This window comes from Mirounga angustirostris, unplaced genomic scaffold (genome assembly GCF_029215605.1).
Source record: "Mirounga angustirostris isolate CCGP_5_RB_7025 unplaced genomic scaffold, mMirAng1.0.hap1 SCAF_7, whole genome shotgun sequence".
In the NCBI taxonomy this organism is placed as follows: Eukaryota; Metazoa; Chordata; class Mammalia; order Carnivora; family Phocidae; genus Mirounga; species Mirounga angustirostris.
In genome coordinates, this window is record NW_026991715.1 from 129252880 (window position 1) to 129277553 (window position 24674).

At 42.3% G+C, this 24674-nt stretch overlaps 1 protein-coding gene across 9 annotated transcripts in view; it reads right to left on the reverse strand.

Annotated features, from left to right (window-relative positions):
* PDZD2 (PDZ domain containing 2) overlaps window positions 1–24674 on the reverse strand; it is a 218794-nt gene that overhangs the window by 87641 nt on the left and 106479 nt on the right. For 7 of the 9 annotated variants that reach the window (XR_008505115.2, XM_054504637.2, XM_054504635.2 and 4 more), the window contains exon 2: window positions 3350–3851. Coding sequence is in view for 7 of the 9 variants with exons in the window: in XM_054504637.2 (XP_054360612.2) it covers window positions 3350–3851 (502 nt within the window). In the remaining 2 variants the exon portion in view is untranslated. Of the gene's footprint in view, window positions 1–2461; window positions 2957–3349; window positions 3852–9474; window positions 9802–24674 lie in introns of those variants that run through there. The other 2 variants (XM_064596812.1, XM_045863020.3) reach the window with 2 other exon arrangements.

Sequence of the window (24674 nt, forward strand, 5' to 3'; positions counted from 1 at the left end):
CCCAGATAGAAAGGGAGAGAGACCCCGAAGGGAGCCGGGGTTGACAGGACTTGGTGATCAACTGGACAGTGTGGAAAGAAGAGGGCAGCATTTCAGTTGACTCCAGGATGCCAACTGTCCCAATTTGCTGGGATGAAGGCATTTCCTAGGATGTGGGATTGTCAGCACAAAACCAGGGAAAGTTCTAGACAAAGCAGGTGAGTGACTGCTAGTTGAATCTCAGGTTTCTGGCTTGGGCAACTTTACGGGTGGTGGAACCTGGAATATTGGAGCCAGCTTGGTGATGTGGGAAAGTCATGCATCAAGTTTTAGGCATGATGTGAAATACCCAAGATGGAGATACACTGTAGGCAGGTGGTAGAAAGGATGGGGTGGGGGGGCTCAGGAGAGAGGTGAAGGAGCAGACATGGACTGAAGAGGGACATTACCACATAGAAGGATAGAAGTTCACCCAGTGACCATGGGGGGAGGACTTACTAGAATAGGACCATCCTCATGCTGTTTCTGCTTGATGCAAACATTAGGGACAACCTAGGAGATGTCCTGGGTGTGACTCTCCTTCTCAGTTTCCTTTTCCTGCATATTCAGACCTGGGGCAGCCTTCCTGAGGTCTCTGCAGACCACCTGCACTGAACGACTCAGACTTCCTGAGGTCTCTGCTGAGGGAAGAGGTCTGATACTGTACAGGCGAATTACACGTGTTAGGGTGAGACCACAAATGGACCCATAGACACATACACCAGCTATAAATCAATTCACCTGGCTGGCAAATGGTAGGATTCTTTTATTTCACTATTATGTGACTAAGTTGTATTTATTTTTTACCACGCTGCATTACAAAAATACACATCTGTAATAAACAGACTTGCAAGAACTTTCCCCTTGGATGAGTAATGGTCTTCACTAGACAGGGAGTAAGGAACTCTGACTTCAGTTCTAAAATTGCCTATCTGTGTCCTAGGAGATTATGTTTTAGACAATGGGACCAACTTTTGTAGTTTCAAAGATTAATCTGGTTGCATATGTATTATTATGTGTTGATATTTTATAGAAACATATGGCTTTTTAAAAAGAAGATATTTATTAGAGGAAATATGTTTCCTATAGTTCTGTTAAAGGGAAAGAGGATATGAAAACAAAGACTGAAGATTTATTTTCATGTAACAAATAACAGTCTATGAAAAAGAAGCATCCGACAAATAAAAATGGTCTGAATGACTATAAGCCTTTTCTGTAATTTATTAAGTCTTTGTAGATATATTAAATCATTAATAAAGCAGAAATGGAACAATGTTTACATGTTTAATCTCCCATTATTCAAATGCAATGGAATTTTTTTCCCTGAGGGCTTAAGAGGTAAATACCTAATTTTTGTTTTTCTGGAAATTCCATTTTAGCATGACCTTGGGCTCATCCTGGAGTAAAAATAAAAATCTGCTTAGCCCAAGAACCTACAGGACTTTCTGTGATGGTCTACTGGTCCCAATGTGGGGGGCCACCTGGATGCAGGGGAAGCTGTGACGACCTACTTCTCGCCAACTCTATCAATCCTGGGTAAATGCATCAAACAATGATGCTTCTGGGGCAGAAAAGGGTGTTAAAATATATTCGTGCCTGAGAGGGTCTGTGGCCTATGCTGACTTTCTAAGATGGAAAGTATAACCCAGGGTCAATACTCGCTCTCCAGATTATGGCCAGTTGTGAAGAATGCAAATTCCAGATGGCAGGTCTCTCCTTTTTATAGGCATGTGGCTTTAAAAAAATGTCCCAAAGGCAAAAGAGCTAGTTTTTTTTTTTTTAAATCACCGTTTCATTTATATCTTCTTGGACATTTGACCTTGAGTGCAAAAACCAGGCAAAGAAACTCTGATATGTGTAGTCTTCAGATAGTCTAATCCAGAAATTCAATTTTACATTATTGACTTCAGTTAAGATGAGCAGAGAATAGTAGCCTCTTAAATGTTTTTTTTTTCTTTTAAAGTCATTTCCAAATTATTTCCACTGTGTCCTAGGTCAAATGAAAGCCTATTTGTTTGGACTGTATATGAGATTCAATCTCTTTTGGTAACTTAAACCTTCAAAATGATTAAGAGAACCAATACTTCCTAATTTATTCACTCTAGGCTTTCTGTGCATTCATAATTTAATCATTAGGAGAACAAGTCATATCCAAGTAGAGTATTACCAATAAGAAACACATTATAATCTTTTTATTGCCCTTAATTCTTTTTTGAGGGGGACCATAAAGTTTGTAGAAAATCATTGATAGAGACATTACTTTTTTCTTCTTCATTTACACCTTCCATCTACAAATCATGCCTCTCTGGGTAAGGCTTTATGAAGATCACTGAGATCCTCAGATGAAGGAACATGGTCCCCTGAGAGAGGGGTTATTTTAATTCCTCTCCTCCCATTATATAGATTAGCTATGATTGCAGAAATATGCATGAAATAGACTTACTAGAAATTCTATTCACTGCCAGGGTACCATTTCAGCAGCCTGCAAAGCTGAACTTGATACTTCTTCTGTGCCCATTTTCTATCTTTCCAACTTGCTCTTTTATCCCGAAAGGGTGTCTCCTGGAGGGACTCAGGAAACCAATCAGAAACCACGTAGTAAGTTACTGCTTCATTAGGAACCCACAAGAGTATCTGCCAAGAGGATTCTTGGAAGGAACATGCTTACCCGAAAGAAATATCACTTCAAGAGAGAATGTTGGTTATAATGAAGGAGATGATTTGAGGCTAGAAGTGTACCCATTACCATTCAGAGTATACCACATCTGCTTTGCCTTTAGGGAAGACCAACCCTGACCATCACAGCTGGATATCACAGTATCAGAGATTTCTGTGAAATTTCCAACCTTTACTGGAATTCAGCAATTTAATAATATAAACCCATAAAAATGTCACTGGTTTTGAAGTGTTAAAAAGAAAAGCAGATGCTTCTCTGCGGGGTGAATATCCTTCCTGTGTAATACTGAGGCTTGAATGTTCATGCTCTCAGCTGCCACCAGGAATTCTTGGCCTTGCTGTGGCAATTCCGCTGGGGATGGTAGTGATAAATAATGATGCAGTTCAAGTACTTTATCTGGGCCTCATATGACTCAAATTATACCACAGAAGGCTTGAATTTTCCACTTAGGATCACTCAACTATCTCTTTATTTAAGTAGGATAAAATGACTTGGATTTTTTTTTTGTTATTGTTATGTCCTCTGACCATTTATCATAATAAATGTGTTGGCTTCCAAATACAAGGCCATCTTAGATATATTTCCTAAGCCGTAAAAGCAACTTCGACAGTATTTCTTTTAAAATTCAGGTTCTATAATCAAACCAAAGCTTACCCGTGCCAGGCAGTCACTTGATTGGAAGTCTGTCTTCCCAGATTTTGAGAAGCGGCGTTTGTCATTGCTTGTGGGTAGAGAAGCATCTGTCTTTGGAATGCTATGCTCTGTCCCTCTGTCTGCTTCTGAACTGTCTAGATGGGATCCGGCCAGCTCCTTGAGAGATTCTGAGCCATTTTCTAGCTCAAAAGCATGACCATTTCCAAGTTCAGGGTCTGGGCCATTGTCCAGCTCAGAGATGGGGTCATTGTCAAACTCACAGCCAGGGCTGCTCTTGGGTTCTTCAGTGGCCTTCTGGGTAGAAGGCCTGGAAATGACCCCAAACTTTCTTGCTCGTTTCCCCTTTTTCACAGTTTGGTCACCCAGCTCCAAGGAAGGTGTCTCTCCTGGTTCAGAGCTGTTGCTACTGTTGCCATTATAAGGAGAATGGACTTTGTGCTTGAAGCGGCGCAGCATGATCAGGTAGATAAAGCCGCCATTCCAGCACTGCTCAGCCAGGTAACTGCAACAAACACAGAGGTGCCGGTTAGAGCCCTCAAAACATCCTTCTTGACCAGTGCATCGGGCTGACACATTCAGCAGCCCACACAGGACCCGTGTGATTAACACCCTGCCCAAGCAATTGAGGTACTAAGCTTCCTAAAGAGACTCAATACTCCATTCTTTTAATCTACATAATTGCTGCTGATGAAAATAACCCCCAAATAAGCCAAAACCCCCAGGAACTAGAAATTACTAATGAAAGTACCCTAGGGTAAGTAGTTAGAAATGGGTTTTTCTATTCACAGAGCCAATCCTAATATATGATTAAAAAAACAATAATTCTCCCTTTCCTCAACAATTTCTTACATCAGAATCATGCTAGCCTCCCATTCACATAGTTTTAAAATTAAGAAAAAAGGGCGCCTGGGTGGCTCAGTTGGTTAAGCGACTGCCTTCAGCTCAGGTCATGATCCTGGAGTCCCGGGATCGAGTCCCGCATCGGGCTCCCTGCTCAGCGGGGAGTCTGCTTCTCCCTCTGACCCTCCTCCTTCTCATGCTCTCTGTCTCTCATTCTCTCTGTCTCAAATAAATAAATAAAATCTTAAAAAAAAAAATTAAGAGAAAAAATTTTAAGTGAACTATGCCCAGTGTGGGGCTTGAACTCATTACCCTGATATCAAGAGTTGCATGCTCTATGGACTGAGCCAGCAGGCACTCCTCCATTCATATAGTTTTGCCATAATTACTCTGCAAGTCCCCAGGGTAAAGAGTAGCTGAAATCGATTGAGAGAAAAGTAAGGTTTTGCTCTTAGGGTCAAAATATCTACTGCACAACAAGAACCTCTGCCTCACAGCATTAAAGTGATAAGAGAGCACAGCGGGGAGGGGTGTTGGCTGGTATCAAAATGCAGCTGGTAAATAAGCGCTGGGAGGTGTACGCTGCATTAAATGAGCATCAGGTTCACTTCCTGATAATGGTTCTAGTTGGGGTTGTTCCTGGAACACAAGGAGTCTCATTTTCAGTCTGGGTATTGCATTAAGAGGAACCCCAACATAATGAAAAACATGCAGACATAGGGTGACAGAGACAAAGAAGGCTTTTGGAAACTGTGTCAACCAGGAGAAGTGAGAGGAAAGAGGGATCTTAGCTCAATGAAGACAAGCCAGGCTTGGTTGTGTTTCATGTACTTGAGGAGTGCCAAACACTCAGAAGCAGGAAATGATAGAAATGAGATGATGCATGTGAAGACTGACACACAATAACTGCTCCAGATCTTAAGGAATAACCATAAATAGAACATCAAAGGAGATAAGTAATTAGTGGTATTCAGGACCATGAAAGCTTTAGCAAAGAAAACACACTTGCTCAAAGTCAGGAAACCAGGCTGGGCTAGACCCTCCACTCATGTCACCCAAGATAAAGAAACACACACCCCAGATGAACCCAGGGAAATGCCTTCACCATGGAATGTTGCCACATTCTACACATCACCCGGTCACAAGCAAAGAATGTCAACAACCAAATCCTTAATGAGCTGGACCTGCTTCCGGTCTTCATGTGCCCCCAGAGAGGGGGCCTGGGGCTTTGTTGCCTATGTCGTCAATAAGTGAAAAGCAGAGAACTTTTTCAAGTATGCCAAGCTCGCTGCTCTCCCTCCAGGCCTGAAGCTCAGACCTGAGAGCTGGGGCAGTTAGTATGCAGGAAGGAGCCAGGCTATAAGGAGAGGTGACCAGCTGTGTTTGAAATGTACTAAATTCTGGGCCAAAGCCATGTATCACTCATACCTAATGGTCAGGTTAATGCAACAGTGTCAGTCTCACTGAAGAAGAGAATAATTCTGAATTTTTACCATGGAGTAGAGTGAACAAGAGAGACGGGTCCTCAAACAACCACCAAAGTCAGCAAAAACTTTTCTTTGATCCCGGGCTATAAACCATGGTAATGAACATACACATGAAAGCCAGGTAGATAAAGGTTACCACACAGACCTCGGGTTGTTCTGTGTAATACAGTGAAATGAACAGGTAAAGAGCAGTCCACTAGAGACTAGTAAATGAAAATTAAACTTGGTTCTCAGCACAATTTTTCTACAATGTTTAGATTTCATTTTCTTGAGTTGTGTATTTTTTTTTCTACCCTGGAAAAATCTCTGTAAAGGTATAAAATCTTAAGAGTAGTTATTAGCCAGGTTGTAAGGGTTTCTTTGAGCAAATCACTGCTCTTAATGTAAGACATATGCCAGATGTTCTGAAGAACAGTGTAGGGTAGTAAAAACAGGACCAGGGAGAGAATCAGACACCCAAGTTCTCATTTTGGCTTTGGCCTAACCGTGTATAACTATGGTGATTATACTAAATTTTCATCAACCTACAAACAGAGAGATAAAATGAAGTATATCCCTATAAAGGAATATTATTTAGCAATAAAAAGAATGAAGTATATGCTCTAACTTACGTGAAGCTTGAAAACATGAGGCCAGGTGAAAGATGCCAGACCACAAAAGGCCATATGTCACTCCATTTATAGGACATTTCCAGAATAGGCAAATCCATAGAGACAGGAAGTGGATCAGTGGTTGCCAGGAGCTGGGGGGAAGGGAGAACTGGGACTGCTAACAGGTACAGGATTTTTTAGGGGTGATGGAAATGTTCTGGAATTAGTGGTGATGGTCGTACAGCATAGTGAATATATTCACTGAATTGTATACTTAAAAAGAGTGAATTTTATGTGATTTGAATTCTGTCTCATTTAAAAAACAATAGCAAATATAATAATTCTGGCCAAGTTTTGAGTTACTTCTTTGAGTAGGTGCTCTGTAAGAACACTCTTTCAGAAGAAGAAACTGAAGCTCAGAAATATTAGTTATGTGCCCAGGTTCACATAACTGCCAAGTGGTCGACCCAGGCCCTCCTGCTTCCCAAACCCCACGTGTACTGTACACTTGTGATGTTTCAATCACCCTAGTGTCCTCATCTGTAACATGAGGGTGTTAAAATGGGTCATCTCCAAGTTGCTTCTACATTTTAATAATTGTGAATGCTAGTTTCTTGGGAAGACTTCTGGGGATTAAAGGAGCAGGCCATCCAGAAGGTACTAACCCAGTGCCAAGGACAAAACAGCACCCTGGAACAACAGAAACATTCCTTTTTTATGTCCAAGTTGTCCTAGGTTTCCTGGACATTTACCATCAGTCAGAAAAAGATGCTACCTGGAGAGGCAATTCCTTTATAATTGCTTTGGGGATTCTATCTTTTGCATTAAAAACTCCAAACAATTGGATGGGTTCTGTGCAGAGACCTTCTTTTCAGTGTCAAAAAGGCAGGCCCATTGACTCAGAGCATAGGATCTTGGATATTTCTACTCTCATGGAAGCTCCAAGAGCCTTGTGACTGAGATTATTTTATTCAGAAATTTCTACAGGGTCCTTGCTCAACAGTATTACAAAGCAAGAGGAGTTTATCTTCAATCTGGCACCATCTCCCCATCGTCGCCTGACTTCCTAGCAATAAATAAGGCTCTGACACCTGCAGGGAACTGTATGACAGGTTATTTTATTCCTTCCTGGATCCTGAACCTTCTAAGGTCATCCCGAAGACAAAGTGTAATGAATGAACTATGGACACCACAACAGCTTGGTGAGAAGACTTTTAGGCAGGGGGTAGTTTTCTTGTAATTCTTCCAATCACCTTATATGTAATGCCTCCACATTCCCTATCCATCCGTACTGAAATGACTTACCTAACTTTTCCAGCACTTTCCTAGCTAATTCATACTTCCAAATCTCTGTTTCTATTCAAAAGAATTCCTACCCACCATTAGACTCTTTAGACTTCCAAGTCAGTCTTTGAGAAAGAAGAAATGGAACACAATCCTGGTCCAGAAAAATAGGTCTCCTCTTCAACAACAACAGGTAAAATTAACCTTTCAGAAGCTTCTCTACCATATAATTACTTTTTGGTTTCTCCCCAAAATTTGAAACTGTCCTCTGGCATATGAAGTTATTAACTCAATTCAATTAAAATGTATTTGATTTTGACCATCTCAGGATAGTCCATATCCATATGGAGCATATCCAGAAATGAAGTTCCAAATTCTAGCCCAAAACCCTCCCTCTGAAATGTGTTGAGGTTCCTCATTTCACTTGGTCTTCGCAAGCACCTTTTGTGACTAAATCCCTTCCCACCTCCCTTTCCCCTCAAAATGTGCTTTAACCAAAAATAAATAAATAAATAAATAAATAAATAAATAAATAAATAAATAAATAAATAAATAAAGTTTTGAGCACCTCCTCTGTTTCTTGATCTTCTATCCTAATTCTGGAGTCTGGGCTCTCCAGAGGTGGGAGGCCTAGGAAGGGTCGGCAGGTGAGGTTGGGTGCTAGGAAAAGCTAGAGGGATAAAGCTTCCTGGAGTTCAAAGAATAAGGACAGGCAGGGAGGAGATAAGGGAGAGGCAAAGACAGATAGGTGTTAGAAGGCCGACACACATTATTTGCCCATGCCCCAATTCTATCAAAAGAAGGCTTGAGGCAGCTGTGCAATTTTGAAATTCTAGACTGTTTTGCCAACGATCTCAGAAGAAGCAATCTCCAGGTGCCTTTGAAAATCCTCTTGGGCATCTGGCCATCAATTATTGATGCCTGGTACATAGTGTGAACCCACAGAGGGGTGTTGCCAGGCAGAACCATTGGTGTATATGTATGTGTAATTCAGAGTAAGTTGGATCACCACCCCTGGGCATTGGCCTGTAGCACAATGCCATGAAAGCATTGCATAACTCAGACAACATAAAAGAATTCTAGAACTCAGACTTTTCTGCAAAGACTTTTACTTTCTGAAGACTTTTACTTCATCTGAGTAAGTCCGGTCCCCAGCATAGACAATAGGAGAACAAACACTGATGGCAAGACGTTTCTAGATGAGTTCCTATGACCGGGTATGAGTTTTACAAAATGGGACTAACTGCTAATAGCCACTCTGTCTAACACACAGGACGAACGGAGATCAATTGTTCTTGCCCATGACTGCCTCTTGCCTAAGAAGCAAGGGGGAGGCTAAGAAGCTGTTTGTGTTCCTTTGAAAACCTGCTAAGCCTAATTAACCCAGAGGGCTGTCTGAGGTTGTAAATCTGTAGGTTCCCAGAGGAGAATGGGTTGAGAGGAAGTGTTAAATATATACAGATTAATTTCCCAGTGAAGTCTTGGCTGGGAAACGGAGGGAGGCAAGTTCGGACAGCTCTGTAGGAGCAGGTGGGAGGATGACAAACATTTCCTGGAGAACCAGATTCCCCAAGGGCAGTCTCTCTCAGGCGCTGCCTCCCAGCTACTTGGTACTTCAGGCTTACTTCCCTGGAATGAGCCAAACTTTCTTTCGGGACTCTGTAGGCAGAATTTTTGGGCTGTATACTGTGCTGAGAAGAGTGACTGCTATCCGTGTGTGCTCATATAGCCATTTCTGAAAACAAATCTATCTACTTCTTTGCTAGGACAGCCCCGATTAGGTGGAAGAAGATGGGGCTCAGGTACCAGTAAGGCTCTGAAAACAGACCGGAGTCTAGGCTTAGAGTATAAGTGAATAGAACACCGTATTCCAACTGCTGCGTGAGGGAGGTGACTGATGCGGCCCAGTTCTGCTGATTCTCACCTCCCTCTCCAGCATCAACAGCTGGGGGTCAGCAACTCTTTCCTCTTCTCCCTCATCTGGAGTTAAGAACAGAGAATATGAATACAGGAATCCGTTCTCTTGTTACAAAATCTGTATTTAATTATTTTTTATCAGACAACTTGGATTGGGAAACACAAGTTGATAGTGAAGAATAGGGTAAATATTTATTCAAGAATTTTTTCTGAACTATGATACAATATTAGCCATTCAAACCCAACCCAAATTATCAGCTACCAAAACTTGCCACCACCACATAGCTTAGCCATAAATTTTTTTTTATTTTTTTTATTCTTATGTTAATCCCCATACATTACATCATTAGTTTTAGATGAAGTGTTCCATGATTCATTGTTTGTGCATAACACCCAGTGCTCCATGCAGAATGTGCCCTCCTCAATACCCACCACCAGGCTAACCCATCCTCCCACCCCCCCTCCCCTCTAGAACCCTCAGTTTGTTTTTCAGAGTCCATCGTCTCTCATGATTCGTCTACCCCTCCAATTTCCCCCGCTTTATTCTTCCCCTCCCGCTACCTTCTTCTTCTTTTTTTTTCTTAACATATATTGCATTATTTGTTTCAGAGGTACACATCTGAGATTCAACAGTCTTGCACAATTCACAGCGCTTACCAGAGCACATACCCTCCCCAGTGTCTATCACCCCGTCACCCCATCCCTCCCACCCCACCCCCCAGCTGTAAAATTTAAATCATACCCATCTCTACACCAGGACAGAGATCCCTGTTGCCCTGAAGGAAACTGGGCATATTAAATATGCTGATACTCTGGCTACTGCTATTTCTATGAATAATAAACTGTCTTTTATCTTTGGTCAAAGAATCTCATGCTTTCTGTCCACATTCATGAAACTGTGGCAGGCCAACTTGGTTAGCTTACTAGTAGAGTAAAATCATAGGTCTTGACATATAGCAGGAGAATACACAGGGTTTATAATTGGAACTGCTCCCCAACTTTGAACTTACAGCAGGAGCTTAATGATATATTTTTTCTTGACACCAGCGACTAAGAAATAAAAATAACTATGCATCTTAAACAAACCAATACTGAATCTTTAAGGCATATCAGATAGAGGTGAAATATACTAAGAGGAGTAAGAAAGAGGGTAGGTGTTCTACACTCTGATCTACAAACAGTGATTAAATTCAGTGCATCACCTCAAAGGCAGAAGCCACATTTGTGTTCAGCAGTGTTAAGTGTACTCCCTTCCTCCCTTTCCCTACTGGAATTTCATTTCCTGCAACCCCTGGCTGTAATATCCACTTCTGTGCAGAAGCAGAGCTGGTTCTCTTTCTGTTTCCTGCTAAGAGCTTCTGGATGTAAAGGGATGGGGGTGGCGCAGGCACAGCAGAAAAACACTGCATAAAAAGCAGCTAAATCATATGATTAATGGAAAAAACTGTTTTGATTTCCTAGCAATAAGGTATCATTGATTTTCATATTTATCTAGAAATTCACTTCTCAAACTAACAAGCATGATTTAAGTAGCCTCTATGCTAGGATGCACTACACATTTTCAACTCCAGTATAGATTAACAGCAAGGAAGCAGAGCTTTGGTCCTTTCCAACATATAGCAACAGGTTTACAAGAAGTTCCAGTTTTCTTCAAAGGTTTTCATGCATCTTATTTCTGCACAAATCAATAAAAGGTTTTTTTTTTTTTTTTTTTAAAGATTTTATTTATTTATTTGACAGAGAGAGCGAGAGAACACAAGCAGGGGGAGCAGTAGAAGGAGCGGGAGAAGCAGGCCTCCCGCAGAGCAGGGAGCCCGATGCCGGGCTCGATCCCAGGACCCTGGGATCATGCACTGAGCCGAAGGCAGACGCTTAACCATCTGAGCCACCCAGGCGCCCCGCAATAAAAGGTTTTTTAAAGCCACCATCTACCTTGTTGAAAACAGAAACTCAGAAGCTAAATTAAGTAGAAAATGCCTGATCAGTGATGAGAACGGGCCTAATAAAACATACTACAGAGATACTGGCCCTTAAAAGAGAACTTGCAGGCTTCTCTTCGCAACTGATTGCATTTCTTTATTAAATTACTGTGAGTGAATCAGGGTTTCTTATAACTATATGAGATCAACTTGCAGCCTATATAGAATCAAATCAGAACTCCAGCCTTGTAGCTTGGCTAAGTCATCCTGATGATGGTCACATTTTCCCTGGGGGGCAGAAGGAATGCTGGGAAAGTCAGACTTTGCTGTGCATGAATGAGTCAGTCTCACCTCACGAGCGGAGTGATGAGCTCAGAAAATGTACATGGGAACTCATCACTTTTTTCTTTTATGACATAAAGCTGTTGTTTTTGTTTATAAAATCACTACTTGCTCATTACAAAATCATTCGTTCATTCAACAAATAGTTATTGAGTACCTATTATATGCCAAGCACTGTGAGGCATTTGGGGGTACAGCAGTGAACAAAACGATGCCTGTCTTTGTGGAGCTTACTATCTAGGAGGGGGAGATAGGCAATAAACAAGAGACCTGTTAAAGCATCCAACTATATCATATGTGAGAAGGTGAGACGTGTTATGGAAAACAGAAAACACTGAACAGGATAAAGAGGATCAAGCATGCCAGGAGTTGGAAGAGCCAGGTTGAAATTTGATATTCTGCACCTGAGGTGGCCCCACTGGGAAGAACACACTGAGCAAAGACTTGTGGAAGATGAAAGAGTTGGCCAGGCCACCGCCTGGGAGGAGATTGTTCCAGATAGAGGCAAGAGCCAGTGCAAGAGTGGTAAACTGGAAGCTGGCCTACTGTGTTTGAGGAATAGGAGGGTTTGAGACAAGGGGCGAGCAAGGAGGAGAGCAATAGGAGGTAAGGTAACAGGGACTGGTTTAGGGAAGGCTGTAAAAGCTGCTGTAAAGACTTTTGTGAGAAATATTTTTGAGCCGCAGAGTAATGTGATATGTACTATGTTTTAAAATGATCCCCTTTGTTTCTGTGTTGAGAATAGACTGGGGTGGAGACAAGGGTAGAAGGAGGGAGACCAGATAGAAGATCATCTTCAGAAATTCCAGCCGGAGATAAGCTCAACTTTAGAGTAGCCGTGGGGATGGTAAGAAATGGTCAGAATCATGATCAGTTTTGAAGGCAGAGTAAATAGCCTGTGCCTTTGGCTCTGACAGAGGGTGTGAGAGACAGCGAGAGGTGGTGTATGGCATCTAAGTATTTGGCTTTAGCAACTGGAAGGGTGGAGCCACCATCACCTGAGCTGGAAGAGCAGTCTTTTGGGCTTGGGGCTCTCTGACCTAGTCTGCATGCATAGATCCACTCTGGAGTTAAGTTCTGGACATGCTGAACTTGAGAAGAGGATGTGGGCAGCTAGATATCTAAATCTGGACTTTGGAGCAGAGCACTAGTCTGGAGAGAGAAATTTGGGAGATGCAAGACTATTTTTTTTTTTTTTTAGATTTTATTTATTTGCGAGAGAGAATGAGAGACAGAGAGCACGAGAGGGAGGAGGGTCAGAGGGAGAAGCAGACTCTCTGCTGAGCAGGGAGCCCGATGCGGGACTCGATCCCGGGACTCCAGGATCATGACCTGAGCCGAAGGCAGTCGCTTAACCGACTGAGCCACCCAGGCGCCCGATGCAAGACTATTAATAGTATTTTAAGACCCCAGAAGATAAATTCCTTTGGGTAGATTTTCTGGGTCCAAGGTTCTTGCTGGTCAAGAGCATATTCAAGGGTTTCCTATGTAATTCTAAAATTCTAATCTTTCCTCTTGAAAGGGGTTAACAATTTAGAATCCCAGCAGTAGTGTCTTAGAGAACTGTTTGTTCCTGAATATTGTCACTTTTTAATCTTTGCCAGCCTGATAGTCAAAACCTACCTCATGTCATAATTTGCAAAGCAGTGATGACTAGTGAGGTCAAAATTCTTATTAGTCATTTGCCTTCTTTGAAAATTGCTTACTTATGCCCTCTCTGTTTGTGAAGATCTTCATATTTGTATCCCCCTAGCATGGTGGCTGTCACTTAATAAGCACCATAATAAAAATAACCGGTCAATGAGAATTTCTTTTTTTTTTTTTTTTTTTTTTATTTGAGACAGAGAGAATGAGAGAGAGAGAGCACATGAGAGGGGGGAGGGTCAGAGGCAGAAGCAGGCTCCCTGCCGAGCAGGGAGCCCGATGCGGGACTCGATCCAGGGACTCCAGGATCATGACCTGAGCCGAAGGCAGTCGCTTAACCAACTGAGCCACCCAGGCACCCCAATGAGAATTTCTATTAAAAAATCCTTTTTAAAAAAATGACTTTATGGAGGCACACTTTGCACGGCAAATAATTCATCCATTTCAAATGTACAATTCAGTATTTTTAGGAAATTTATCAAGTTGTGCAACCATCACCATAAATCAGTTTTAGAACATTTTCATAACCCCATTAAGATCCCTCATGCCCATTATGGTTAATGCCCATTCCCAGCCCACCACTTTCTGTTTCTATAGGGCTGCCTCTTCTAGCCATTTCATATAAATGGAATCATATAATATGTGGTCTCTTGTTTCTTGCATCTTAAAAACAATTTCTTTTTACTAGGTTTTTAGTCACCAGTCTTTATGTCCTTCTGCATTCTCTCTGCCATTTACCCCTTACAAAAATCTTGATTCATGCAGACATGCCCTTTTGATGATATCTCTCTCCCTTTCCTTCAGATCATACCTGATTATCCTGAGGAGATAGCCCTCATGGGACCTGCTAGCACCTCATCTATCCTGTCTCATATAGCCACCACGCCTTCCAGTTTAGGCTATGGAAACCCCTGGTAGCCTCTCCTACCTTTAAAAATTCTCATGCGACTGCACTTAAGTGGAGCACGCATTCCTTCTCATTCGGTCTCCTAGATTTTCCCCCACTGTTCCACTGTTATCATAAACCAACTCTGCTTCAAAAGGAAATCTTTCTGGGGCGCCTGGGTGGCTCAGGCAGTTGAGCATCCAACTCTTGATTTCGGCTCAGGTCACAATCTCAGGGGTATGGGACTGAGCCTGACTTCAGGCTCTGCTTGGTGGGGAGTCTGCTTGAGATTCTCTCTCTCCCTCTGCCCTTCCCCCTGCTGCTCTCTCTAAAATAATACATAAATCTTAAAAAAAAAAAAAAAAAAAGGAAATCTTTCCTCATTAACAGTAACTAGGCAAAAGCTCCAGATACCATGCTAATGTAGTAGTATATAATATGTATCATATGTTAATATATTCATGTTACTTCACATTCACATCAGCAGCATTTCATTTTTAATTTTCTCCATGTTATTTTTGTCCAGGCCAGATTACCAGCACCAGATTATTATAAGACCCAGAGTTTTTTCTGTACTTCCTTTGCCTGGATTGGTGTTAGTGAACCTTCTATAGCTCCCCTATCCCTTGCTCCCTGGCCAGCAAAAGACACCTCATATCACAGAGGTCTTTGCTAGGACATGCCCCCGAGAGCTGAAGATGGGCCGGCTCTGAGACACACAAAATGCAGGGATGCCCTCTGCCTGTCTTGAGTTTTGCCTGATGTCCAACTTCCCAGCCTTGCTAGGTGCATTTCCTATGGCAATTCCTACACTTCCCTCCGTGTGGTGCTGCCCTTGGCCTTGCCTTGAAAGAGCTTTGATCAATGCTCAAGGATTACTGAAGCCAGACCATGTCCTAGAGATTATGTTCAATTTGTTTTCCTGCTTCAGGGCCACCAAGCCCTGAGAAATGTGTCAAAGATGGCGCAGGGACTCAGTTCCATATTGCCCTTGCCTCCATTTCCAAGTTCCTCCATGGTGAAAACCATTGAGAGTTATGAGACTTAGTAACACACATTCTCCCTTTCTTTCCCTCTTCCCTAAAACCAACCAAATCTGAGAGTTCACAACAGCCAGTCATCCACGAACTCTCACACTGCACCATTCAAACGGCAGCCACCCTCTTCCCCTTCCCCAGAGGTGATACTAAGAGAAGGGGTCTATGCATCTCAGAATGCACATGAAGCTACTCATACACTCATTCAAACACTGATGAAATGTCTGGACCCTCCAGTTCCCTCCCCTTTCAAGTGGCTCCAGCTCCATCTTGAAACAATTTCCTCAGTTTGCCTCAATCCTTCCAGGGTCTGTTCCATTGGCTTGGCCAGAGCCTGCCCTCACCTCACGCCAAGGCTGGTTTCACTTATGTCAAAACAGCTTCCATCAAGATAGTGGGCTTCTTTTCCAAATTTCTTTCACTGTTTTGAAGTCAGCAGAGAAGACATACTTAAGAAATTGCAAAATGAGTACCTCAATCGGTGTGTTCCAGCTAATGTCATGCACTATTCTTCTCTTGAATCTCTTCTATACAGTGTACTGGGAATTTTTTAAAGATTGATTTTTTTTTCTTCTTTTTCTTTCTTTTCCAAGGCTCTCTGGCAGGCAGAGCTGGGCTGGATAGGTCTCATAATCTGCAAAGGTTCCTGTACACTGGCTTTGTAAGTTTTGCAACATTCTTCTCTAAGCAAAGGATGCTCCTAAGAAGCTGGATTTGTTGGGTATTTTCCCTCTTGTTCATCCATCTGCATGATCCTCTAGGATTCTTCTTGGTTTGGAAGACTTCGATAACAAGAAAGCCAGATCAACAGAACTCTGGACTAGAAAACAGATAAGCCAAGTCCTTACAGATATGGACAGAACAATTTAAAAATCTTGGCTTCCAATCAGTGCAATCTTCATATTGACCAATTTGAACTGTGGCATCATTGAGTATCTTTGTGGCCCTTTGTTCTTAGTTTATGTTCAGACAAGGAACATACAGAGGCATTTGTATTTGTCTACTATTCTTAAGATAACTGCAAGTTAAGCATTAAGGAAACCTTAAATTATCGGATGTATAAGCATCAATGTTGATATGAAAATGTAAAACTTGCTTTTAATGGTCTCTCTATATTAAGAGCTCCAAAAACTAACAAGAGTTATAATAGACAAGGGGGTGAATACCAATATTAAGTTGTAACTACATGCTGTGTACTGAGTTAACTGCACATGCACTTTACCTCATTTCAGTCTAAAGCAACCCTATTAAGGCTGACATTATGTACGAGTCATGTTTTAGAGAGGAGCAAACTGAGACTTAGAGAGAATAACTTGCCCAGGGTCACAGAGGTGGCAGGGGTGGAGCTGGGATTCAAATTCCCATCTGACTGCAAACAAACCCAGCCAGTGACCTTGGGATTCACTGTGGCAAAGCCCCATCCTAATGTTGGGCATTATGACAAGGTTTAGATGAAGGAAAAGGGCTACAACTTCTAACAGCCAAGAGAAACCTCTCCCCACTTCATTTTCCTGGTATGTTTACACCCAAAATATGTGCCACACCCATAAGAAAAGGGCCCTAGGGAAAACAAGAGGTATTTTCAGGCAGGCCCAGAAGGCAGGTTAGTATTTGGGAGGGGTGGGTGGTTTCTTGGGGTGTGGGTGGAAGTGGCCAGCTCTCATTCCATTTCTCAGGTATGAGCTGAGACAGTCCCCAAGATTTCTGGAAAAGTGGAGGCAGTACTTGCTTAGATTAGCTAGAATCAGAGGATTAAGGAACCAACTTGGCCCCCAGCCCAGCCAAGGCCAAACAAAATGGCTAACACCAGCTATACCCTCCAGTGCTGGCCTCTCCTTCAGGTGGTCCCTGGAGCTCAGTCACTGCCCTTGCTCCCCACAGTGCCCTCACTCCAGACCAGTGCTTCTCAAGCAGCACTATGCACTGGACACCTTTTTTTTCACGAGGAACTGCCTCTCCTGATTGCAGGCAGTCTGTGCGTACCTTCTGGCCTGTTGTTCTGAACTCTTGTTCCTGTGGATTCTTGTACGAGATAATGTGCAGTCAAGCAGTGATGGGCCCACACAGATTAGAATAAGGAAAAGGCAAGCAAATCTCTGGGCTGAAGTACCACTCAGATGTCCCTTCAAGTTAAGGACTTGCTGTCCAGCTGGTGAGGAGTGTGTTAGCTCAAGACCTCCAGCTGCGATCTTCATCAGAGTCTGCCTCGGCTTTCAAGTCAAGGTCATACGGGGGCAATTCCTGGCCAATGGTGAGCAAGATGGTATGGGGCCAAGGACAGGATACCTCAAGATGGGCCACTTGGGTGTGAAGATTATTTTGAGTTAAAAAACAATTAAAACTCTGCAGATTCAGGAAAAGCTCTTTACCTCCCCCACAATTGCCTAAAAAGAATTTAGATAGATGACCTGCTCCCGGAAGAGAGCTATCAGCATAGATAACTAAATTATACTATGAACTAGATATGGTGGACAGGGAGGAACCTAGCAAGGCCTGTTTGATCAAAGCCTCTATGTCCCATTGCTTCTGAGTGGCCCAGAAAACATTTGTTTAGCAAACATTCACTGTTTTTCATCTTCCTGTGAATTGCATTCCCTACTTTTGAAATCCCAGACCGCTACCTCCTTCTGCTTAGTTCAGAATGACATCTATACCTCATGGTGTCTGTCTTTGGAATTTCCATGTCGGTGTGGATTCCTTGTATGCTATTAAATTTGATGTTCTCCTGTTAATCTGCCTGATGTCAATTTGATTCTTGTCTGGCTAGAAGGATGGTGAGACAGGATAGTCTTGCTTCCTGACAATGGGGAGATGAGGCCTGGCCATTTCTACACTCCAGGCACATTTTGCCTAGAGCTCCCTGTTGGGCTGATGGGCTTTGTCACATGGGCAGCGTGGTGTATGGCTCCCTTGCCCAGTGCTGCTTTCTCCTGTTTCCTTTCACAGGTGTTATCCCTACAAACATTTTGCACTCTTAGCTCTAACTCAGCATCTGCTTCGTGGAGAACTCAATCTGAGTGAAGGCAATATAACGAAGATTAACAAAGTATTTCCCCAAAAGGAGATGATGGGAAATAACAGTAGCCAAAAAAGGTCTGTTATGGATGGGTAGGACTCAGCTAACTGGGTATAGAAGCAGCCAGCAGAACATTCTTGAGAAGACAAGTTGGATGGATGGAATTCACAAAGATTTCCTTCAAACCTGTTGGCCAGTAGCTGGAAAAACCAAAGGGCAAAAGGCTCCTTCTGCAAAGAAGCTCCTTTGGGTTAGGATTCTCTTTACTCATTACCCAAACATCTTCACCAAAATTCAGCCCAGTATCAAGTATTTGGAGCAAGATTATGTTTGGTTCATGTGTCAGCACTGCTACCTGGGTCCGTGGGCAGGACACTTAACCTCTGAGACTAACCCCTCGGTCTCACAGACCTACGGCGTCATGGGGAGGATTGGAGAGGATAAGGGAATAAGCAGGCTGGTTTCCCGCTTGGCACATAAGAAATGCCAGTGTCAGCTCCTTTCCCTTTCAGAAATTTGCTAGGTAATCACAGGTTGACCAGTTAGACTTGTCTGCTGCCCTTGTCCAGTCTGAAATCCCGGACAGGGCAACTCACAAAGGAGACTGGTCAAAGCCGATTCTGTGGTCTGAGTGGAGCAGAGAGAACCACGGTCAAGTCAGGGAAAAGGAGTCTCTGGAAAAATCAAATTCACAGGGACAGGCAGAGAGTCAGAAATGATTCCAAAAATAAAGATCTGAAAAGGCAGGGCAAATGTGCCTTAGACACAGAGCTCTCACAGAGAGGCATTTTGAGGGTCTCATGGACCTATGTTATTCCATGGAGGATGGGTGTTCGTGTGCTGTGGGGGATCAGGCTAGCACGGGCAACCAGCAGCGACTGTGGCCAACTGCAGGCCATATTCTCTGCCAAAGAAAGATGAGACACATGTCTTTCAAAACACAGACCAAGGGTGGCCTCTTGTTTTGCTTCCATGTCCATCTGGCTAGGGTCAGCCCTCAACTCCCAGAGCAACTGCAAGCTTTCTGGCCTGACCTGAACTCTGAGGATGGTCCCAGAGGTCCTGGAACTGCTCCAGCACTCTGGGTGGAGCCTGGGAGGTTGCCCATCCCAACCAAGCTGTGAGACCAGCTGACCCCTAATATTTTATAAAATATGTGGGCTGCTCACACTGACTCAAGCAACTGCCACAATGAAATCAGATGCACGTGTGCGCAAGAGAGACGCTACCACTCTCAGCATTCACTTCTCTCTGATGTACCTTTCTGCCATTTGTCACAAATATCTGGACAACAACCCTCCTTTTTGGTTCAGCTATCTCCTTTGAAAGGGCTTCTTTCGCTTTTCTGAGGCAGGGATTTCAAAAGCCCAATTGGTTTTTGTTTTTGTTTTTTTAAGATTTTATTTATTTGACAGAGAGAGAGACAGTGAGAGAGGGAACACAAGCAGGGGGAGTGGGAGAGGGAGAAGCAGGCTTCCCGCAGAGCAGGGAGCCCGATGCGGGGCTCGATCCCAGGACCCTGGGACCATGACCTGAGCCGAAGGCAGATGCTTAATGACTGAGCCACCCAGGCTCCCCTGCCTAATTGTTTTTAATATTAAGTGTTTCAACATATTACAATACCATTAGACAGTGAACATTATGGTATTTTTTAAAAGTTTAGAGAGGGTCTCTGTAGACACATGAGTTCAACTCGAGGGGAAAACACTCCTGGCATGAAGAGCCAGCTCCTCTGCTTTTGTATGAGGTGCAAACAGGTGTGGGTATTTGAGTCACAAGCATGTCTTAGAATATAAGGAACTCACTTTGTTACCAAGTGTTCTCTACAGGAAATAGCTGGCAGACGGCACACACTAAACTTGGAACCCTCCAACTTAGAGCAAACGGAAAACATCCAAAAACAAAATCAGAGCCATGGGCCGCCTGGAAAAACAAACACCCCAAAAAGTTATTTCTTGAATTGCACACCAGGAAGAGTGTGATCTGGAAGAATTTGGAAGCGAGAGAAACAAAAGCATTGACCAGAGGACCTTCTCGAATCTCTGGGGGGGAAAAAAAACATGAGCGTTTTCCACTGTGGCCCTGTTCCATTTAGACTCAAACATTTCTGAAAGATAAAGGGGTATCTTAACTTGTTCTGACTTCCCAAAGTGAGGAGAAAACCACACCCACTTTTCACACAGATTGGAGCTTTATGAGGATGGCTGGGTCTCAGGTCAGGGGTAAGGGCACCCAATTCACCAGATACTTAGAGAGCTCCATGTGGGCTCTGGGAAAGACCCAGGACACCATATTGTCAGAGAACACAGCAACTCTCAATAACTAGAGGATTTTTTTTTTTTTTTTTTGCTGTTGTTAACACCTTACATCCTGAACTCTCTTTAGAGATTTCCTCCTAAAGACACTTACTGCAGTCTTTTAAAATTTGCTTTTATGGTCTACTGAGAGCATCAGCATGAGATTTGTTTACCCTCCCTGTCCAATTTCCTCAAAGGATTTACATATTGGCATCACCTCTTCTCACAAGGTACTTTGGCTTTGGGCAAAAGAACATGATCTCCTAGATGACTTAAGGGAACGAAAAGCTAAGTTTGACAAAGCAGATCTGTGGAAAATTTCAATATTGCTGTTTCTTCAAGAGCTGAAAAGGAGGGATTTTTAAATTATCAGGTACAAAGCTTATAAGGCCCAATTTCACTTGAACTAACTTCAAAACAATCAAGTAAATACATCGTAAGGTCCAAAGGGGCCTCTCACAGACTCTTCCAAATGGGCTTAAGTTCCAGATCAGAGTCTACAGACCTGGTCAAAAGAAAATGTCTGGTTTTTAAAATTGAGATGTCTCAATTCTCTCTCTCCCTGGGGCAGAGGTGAGGGATAGAAGGAAAAAAAGAAAAAAAAAGCAGCTGAGAGGAAGAACAAATAAGTAAAGTGAGTTTTCAGATTTTATTCTTAAATCCCAATAGGGCCAATGAATGAAGCTGTATTTAAAATGCCCTGCCTTGGATTTCAAGACAATGTGAAGACTCCTCAGACAACACCGAATCCAACCATAAATCACTCCCCAGCTTCCATGGATGAATGTGGAGGCAGAAGAGAAAAAACACACACCTACTCCCCCAGCCCCCAGCCCCCACCTCCAACAAGGGGAGCCCCTGTGAGGCATTCACTAGCAGACCCAGAAGGGAGTCAGTCTTGTGCCAAGGAACAGATTTTCTCTGAAAATTAAGGAGATGATATAAAGAGAATAAGGTTCAAAATTCTGAGTGCAGGCATGCTGGCTCAGTGCTGACAAAACAGTGAAAAAGGCAGTTGATTTTTGCCCTCACGGATTTTCACAGTCAACCTATAATTAATGTTACAAATTAATGTGTCAATTTTCTAATGAAATTTATAATTATTATAGTATATTATGAATTATTGACATGTTATATTATTGACATAATTGACAATAACATGCTATATTATTAACATGTGATATTATTAACATATTATCTTATTGTAATATTAACATTTTTATTTATACACTAATAAATTATACTATATATTAGTATATATAGCATATATAATATTAATATGTTTTATTATTTATATTATAAATTATATGACAGAAATAAAATTTTATATAATAAAACAGTAATATAAAAATTAATGCATGTTAAAATTTATTAGCTACTAGGTAAATATTTAATAAGATACTATTGGTATATAAAATGATAGAGATATGAATTTATATTCTATAAATTTTAAAATATTAATTACATGAAGATTGTTCCAATAGAAGCACAGGTTACTTCAGAATCTTCTAAAAAAGGGACTGGCCTGCTTTGGGGGTGGATGCGAACAGGCAAGTTTTCCCTCAGGAAGTACCGGGGGGTCTGAGGTCCAGCAGAAGTTAGCTAGGCTGGGAGGAGGCTGAAGCATGGGGTCTGGATTGAGGAGAGAGGAGAGAGGGTCCAGGCAGATATTAAGACCATGTTTAAGGCCCTGTGTTGGAATGTGACTATGAATTCTAGTTCCCCCTCAAACTGGAGATGTACTAGTGGAAAGCCTCTGGGTTGAATAGTTCCCTACCCCCACGCCCCCAAATTCACATCTACCTAGAACCTCAGAACGTGACATTACTCAGAAATAGGGTCTTTGCACATGTAATTACTTAGGGATCCAGAGGAGATCACAGTGGATCAGGGTGGACTCTGAATCCAATGAAGGTGTCCTTCTAAGAGACAGAAGAGAACATACAGAGACCCAGAGAAGGCAGTGGTGTGTAGCTGGGAGTGGAGGTTGGAGTGATGCATCCACAAGCCAAGAAATGCCAGGAATTTCCTACAAAGACGGAAGCTGGGAGAGATCCATGAGGTCCTTCCTCCCTTGGAGACCCCAAAAGGAACCACCTCTGTTGACAGCTTGATTTTGGACTGCTAACCTCCAGAACCATGAGAAAAGACATTTGCACTGTTGTAAGCCATCGCATTAGAGGTACTTTTTTATGTCAGTTCTAGGAAGTGAATATGGCCTCCTTCTGCCCCCTTCAGCTTTTCCAAGACTTTTTGACTCTTGAACTTCTTTCACAAAAGGATGAAATCTTGTAAAACCTCTAAGACCTGCTTAAAATAATTTCATCATGTTTTTCATGGTTATATAACCAAGTAATTTTAAATAAACATATTAGATATGCTATTAAAGAGCTTTAAAACCCCTTTTAATACAATCTAAAAATATCAAGATGTATTTCCCTGTTTCCCAAGTAATGCATGCTGTTTCATTTACTTCAGATTAATCTGTAAGGATAAAGACAATTTACTGACTCAAATTTAGACGGTATACATCATTTCAAAATATTTAATATATATATATTTTTAAAGATTTTACTTATTTATTTGACAGAGAGAGACACAGCGAGAGAGGGAACACAAGCAGGGGGAGTGGGAGAGGGGGAAGCAGGATTCCTGTGGAGCAGGGAGCCCTATGCGGGGCTCGATTCCAGGACCCTTGGGACCATGACCTGAGCTGAAGACAGACACTTAATGACTGAGCCACCCAGGTGCCCCCTTAAAATATATATTTTAAAATACAGAGAAAAACTACCTATGTGATACTTGTGATATCAATAATAGGAAAGACAATACCCTGCTGTTTTAATTCTTGGATCTTTATAATTTTTGCATTTGAATTGTATAAAATGTCCTAGTTCATTTTAAAAATTATTATGTTTGGTATTTAGATGACAAGATGGGAGACATTTCCAGCTGCAACTTGTAATCATTTCTTCTTACATAATACATTATGGGGTGAATAGTGTTTACTCCAATAAATAGCAGCAACATTGGCTAGAGCAAGAGAGAGAAGTTATGTATGCATTTTGATCAGATGTGAACGGAACCTGAAGATCTGGTAAAGATCATCTTCGGGAGAATCATCACTGTTATATTCCTTGTTAATCTGAATCATCAGTGCCCCTATGCTCCTTGTCTTTAAAGACTTAAAAGGGATAGCAACAAAGATGTTACCAAGCAGGGGAAATGATTTAGGACCATACAATGGGCAAAACCACTAGGGTGGCTAGAGCTGATCATCTGGGAGGTGAAGTCATCTGGGTATCTGAATCACAAGAACACCAACTATTTTCCCATTCAGAATCTGCTCTGAGATTCTTAATCCATGTTGGAGGGAAAATGTTTAAGCAATTATTTTATGTTCTGATTTTCAGCAAGACAACTGAAGCTGACTCCATGATCACCTTTAACAACAGGACCTCAGGAACACCACCGCCAGTTCTCGGTAACTTCCCAGTCACAGGTTTGTAATGTGGGACCTCCTGCCCGAGGGTGGGGTCTTGTGGCAGTGAGCTTCAGAGAGCTCAAACCACTGAGTGGTGATTTCGCCCTGGGTCAGAGCCAACAGGCATTAACTGCTGTCATGTCAGCTTCTCTCCTCACTAAACATGCTTCAGAAGGTATTTAAAAAGCAAACAAACCCAATAAAGATGTCAATGTGTATTATCCATGTTTCCCACAGGTTTCTAAAGGACCTTAAACTTTGGAAGGGGCTCAGTTTCTTCTGTGTCCTTTCCGCTATGACATTGGACAGGTTATCAGAACACATGTTTTACCTTGACCGCAGCTCCTTCCTTTTCTTGTAGCACTAGAAATGGACTGCCGTCTTGTCAGCCAAGCATGTCCAGGTATGTCACCTAACAGCATTAAAGACTTGAGTTGTTCACATTGCTCAGACCTCACCTAAAAGTTCTTGTGAAGAGAGGAGTCCCCAGTCATATCTGCTTCCAAACATGCCCACACCTCTAATGGGTGCCTTCATCCTACAGGGCTATTTTCCCTTCCTTGTACAATAAAGTTTGGATTT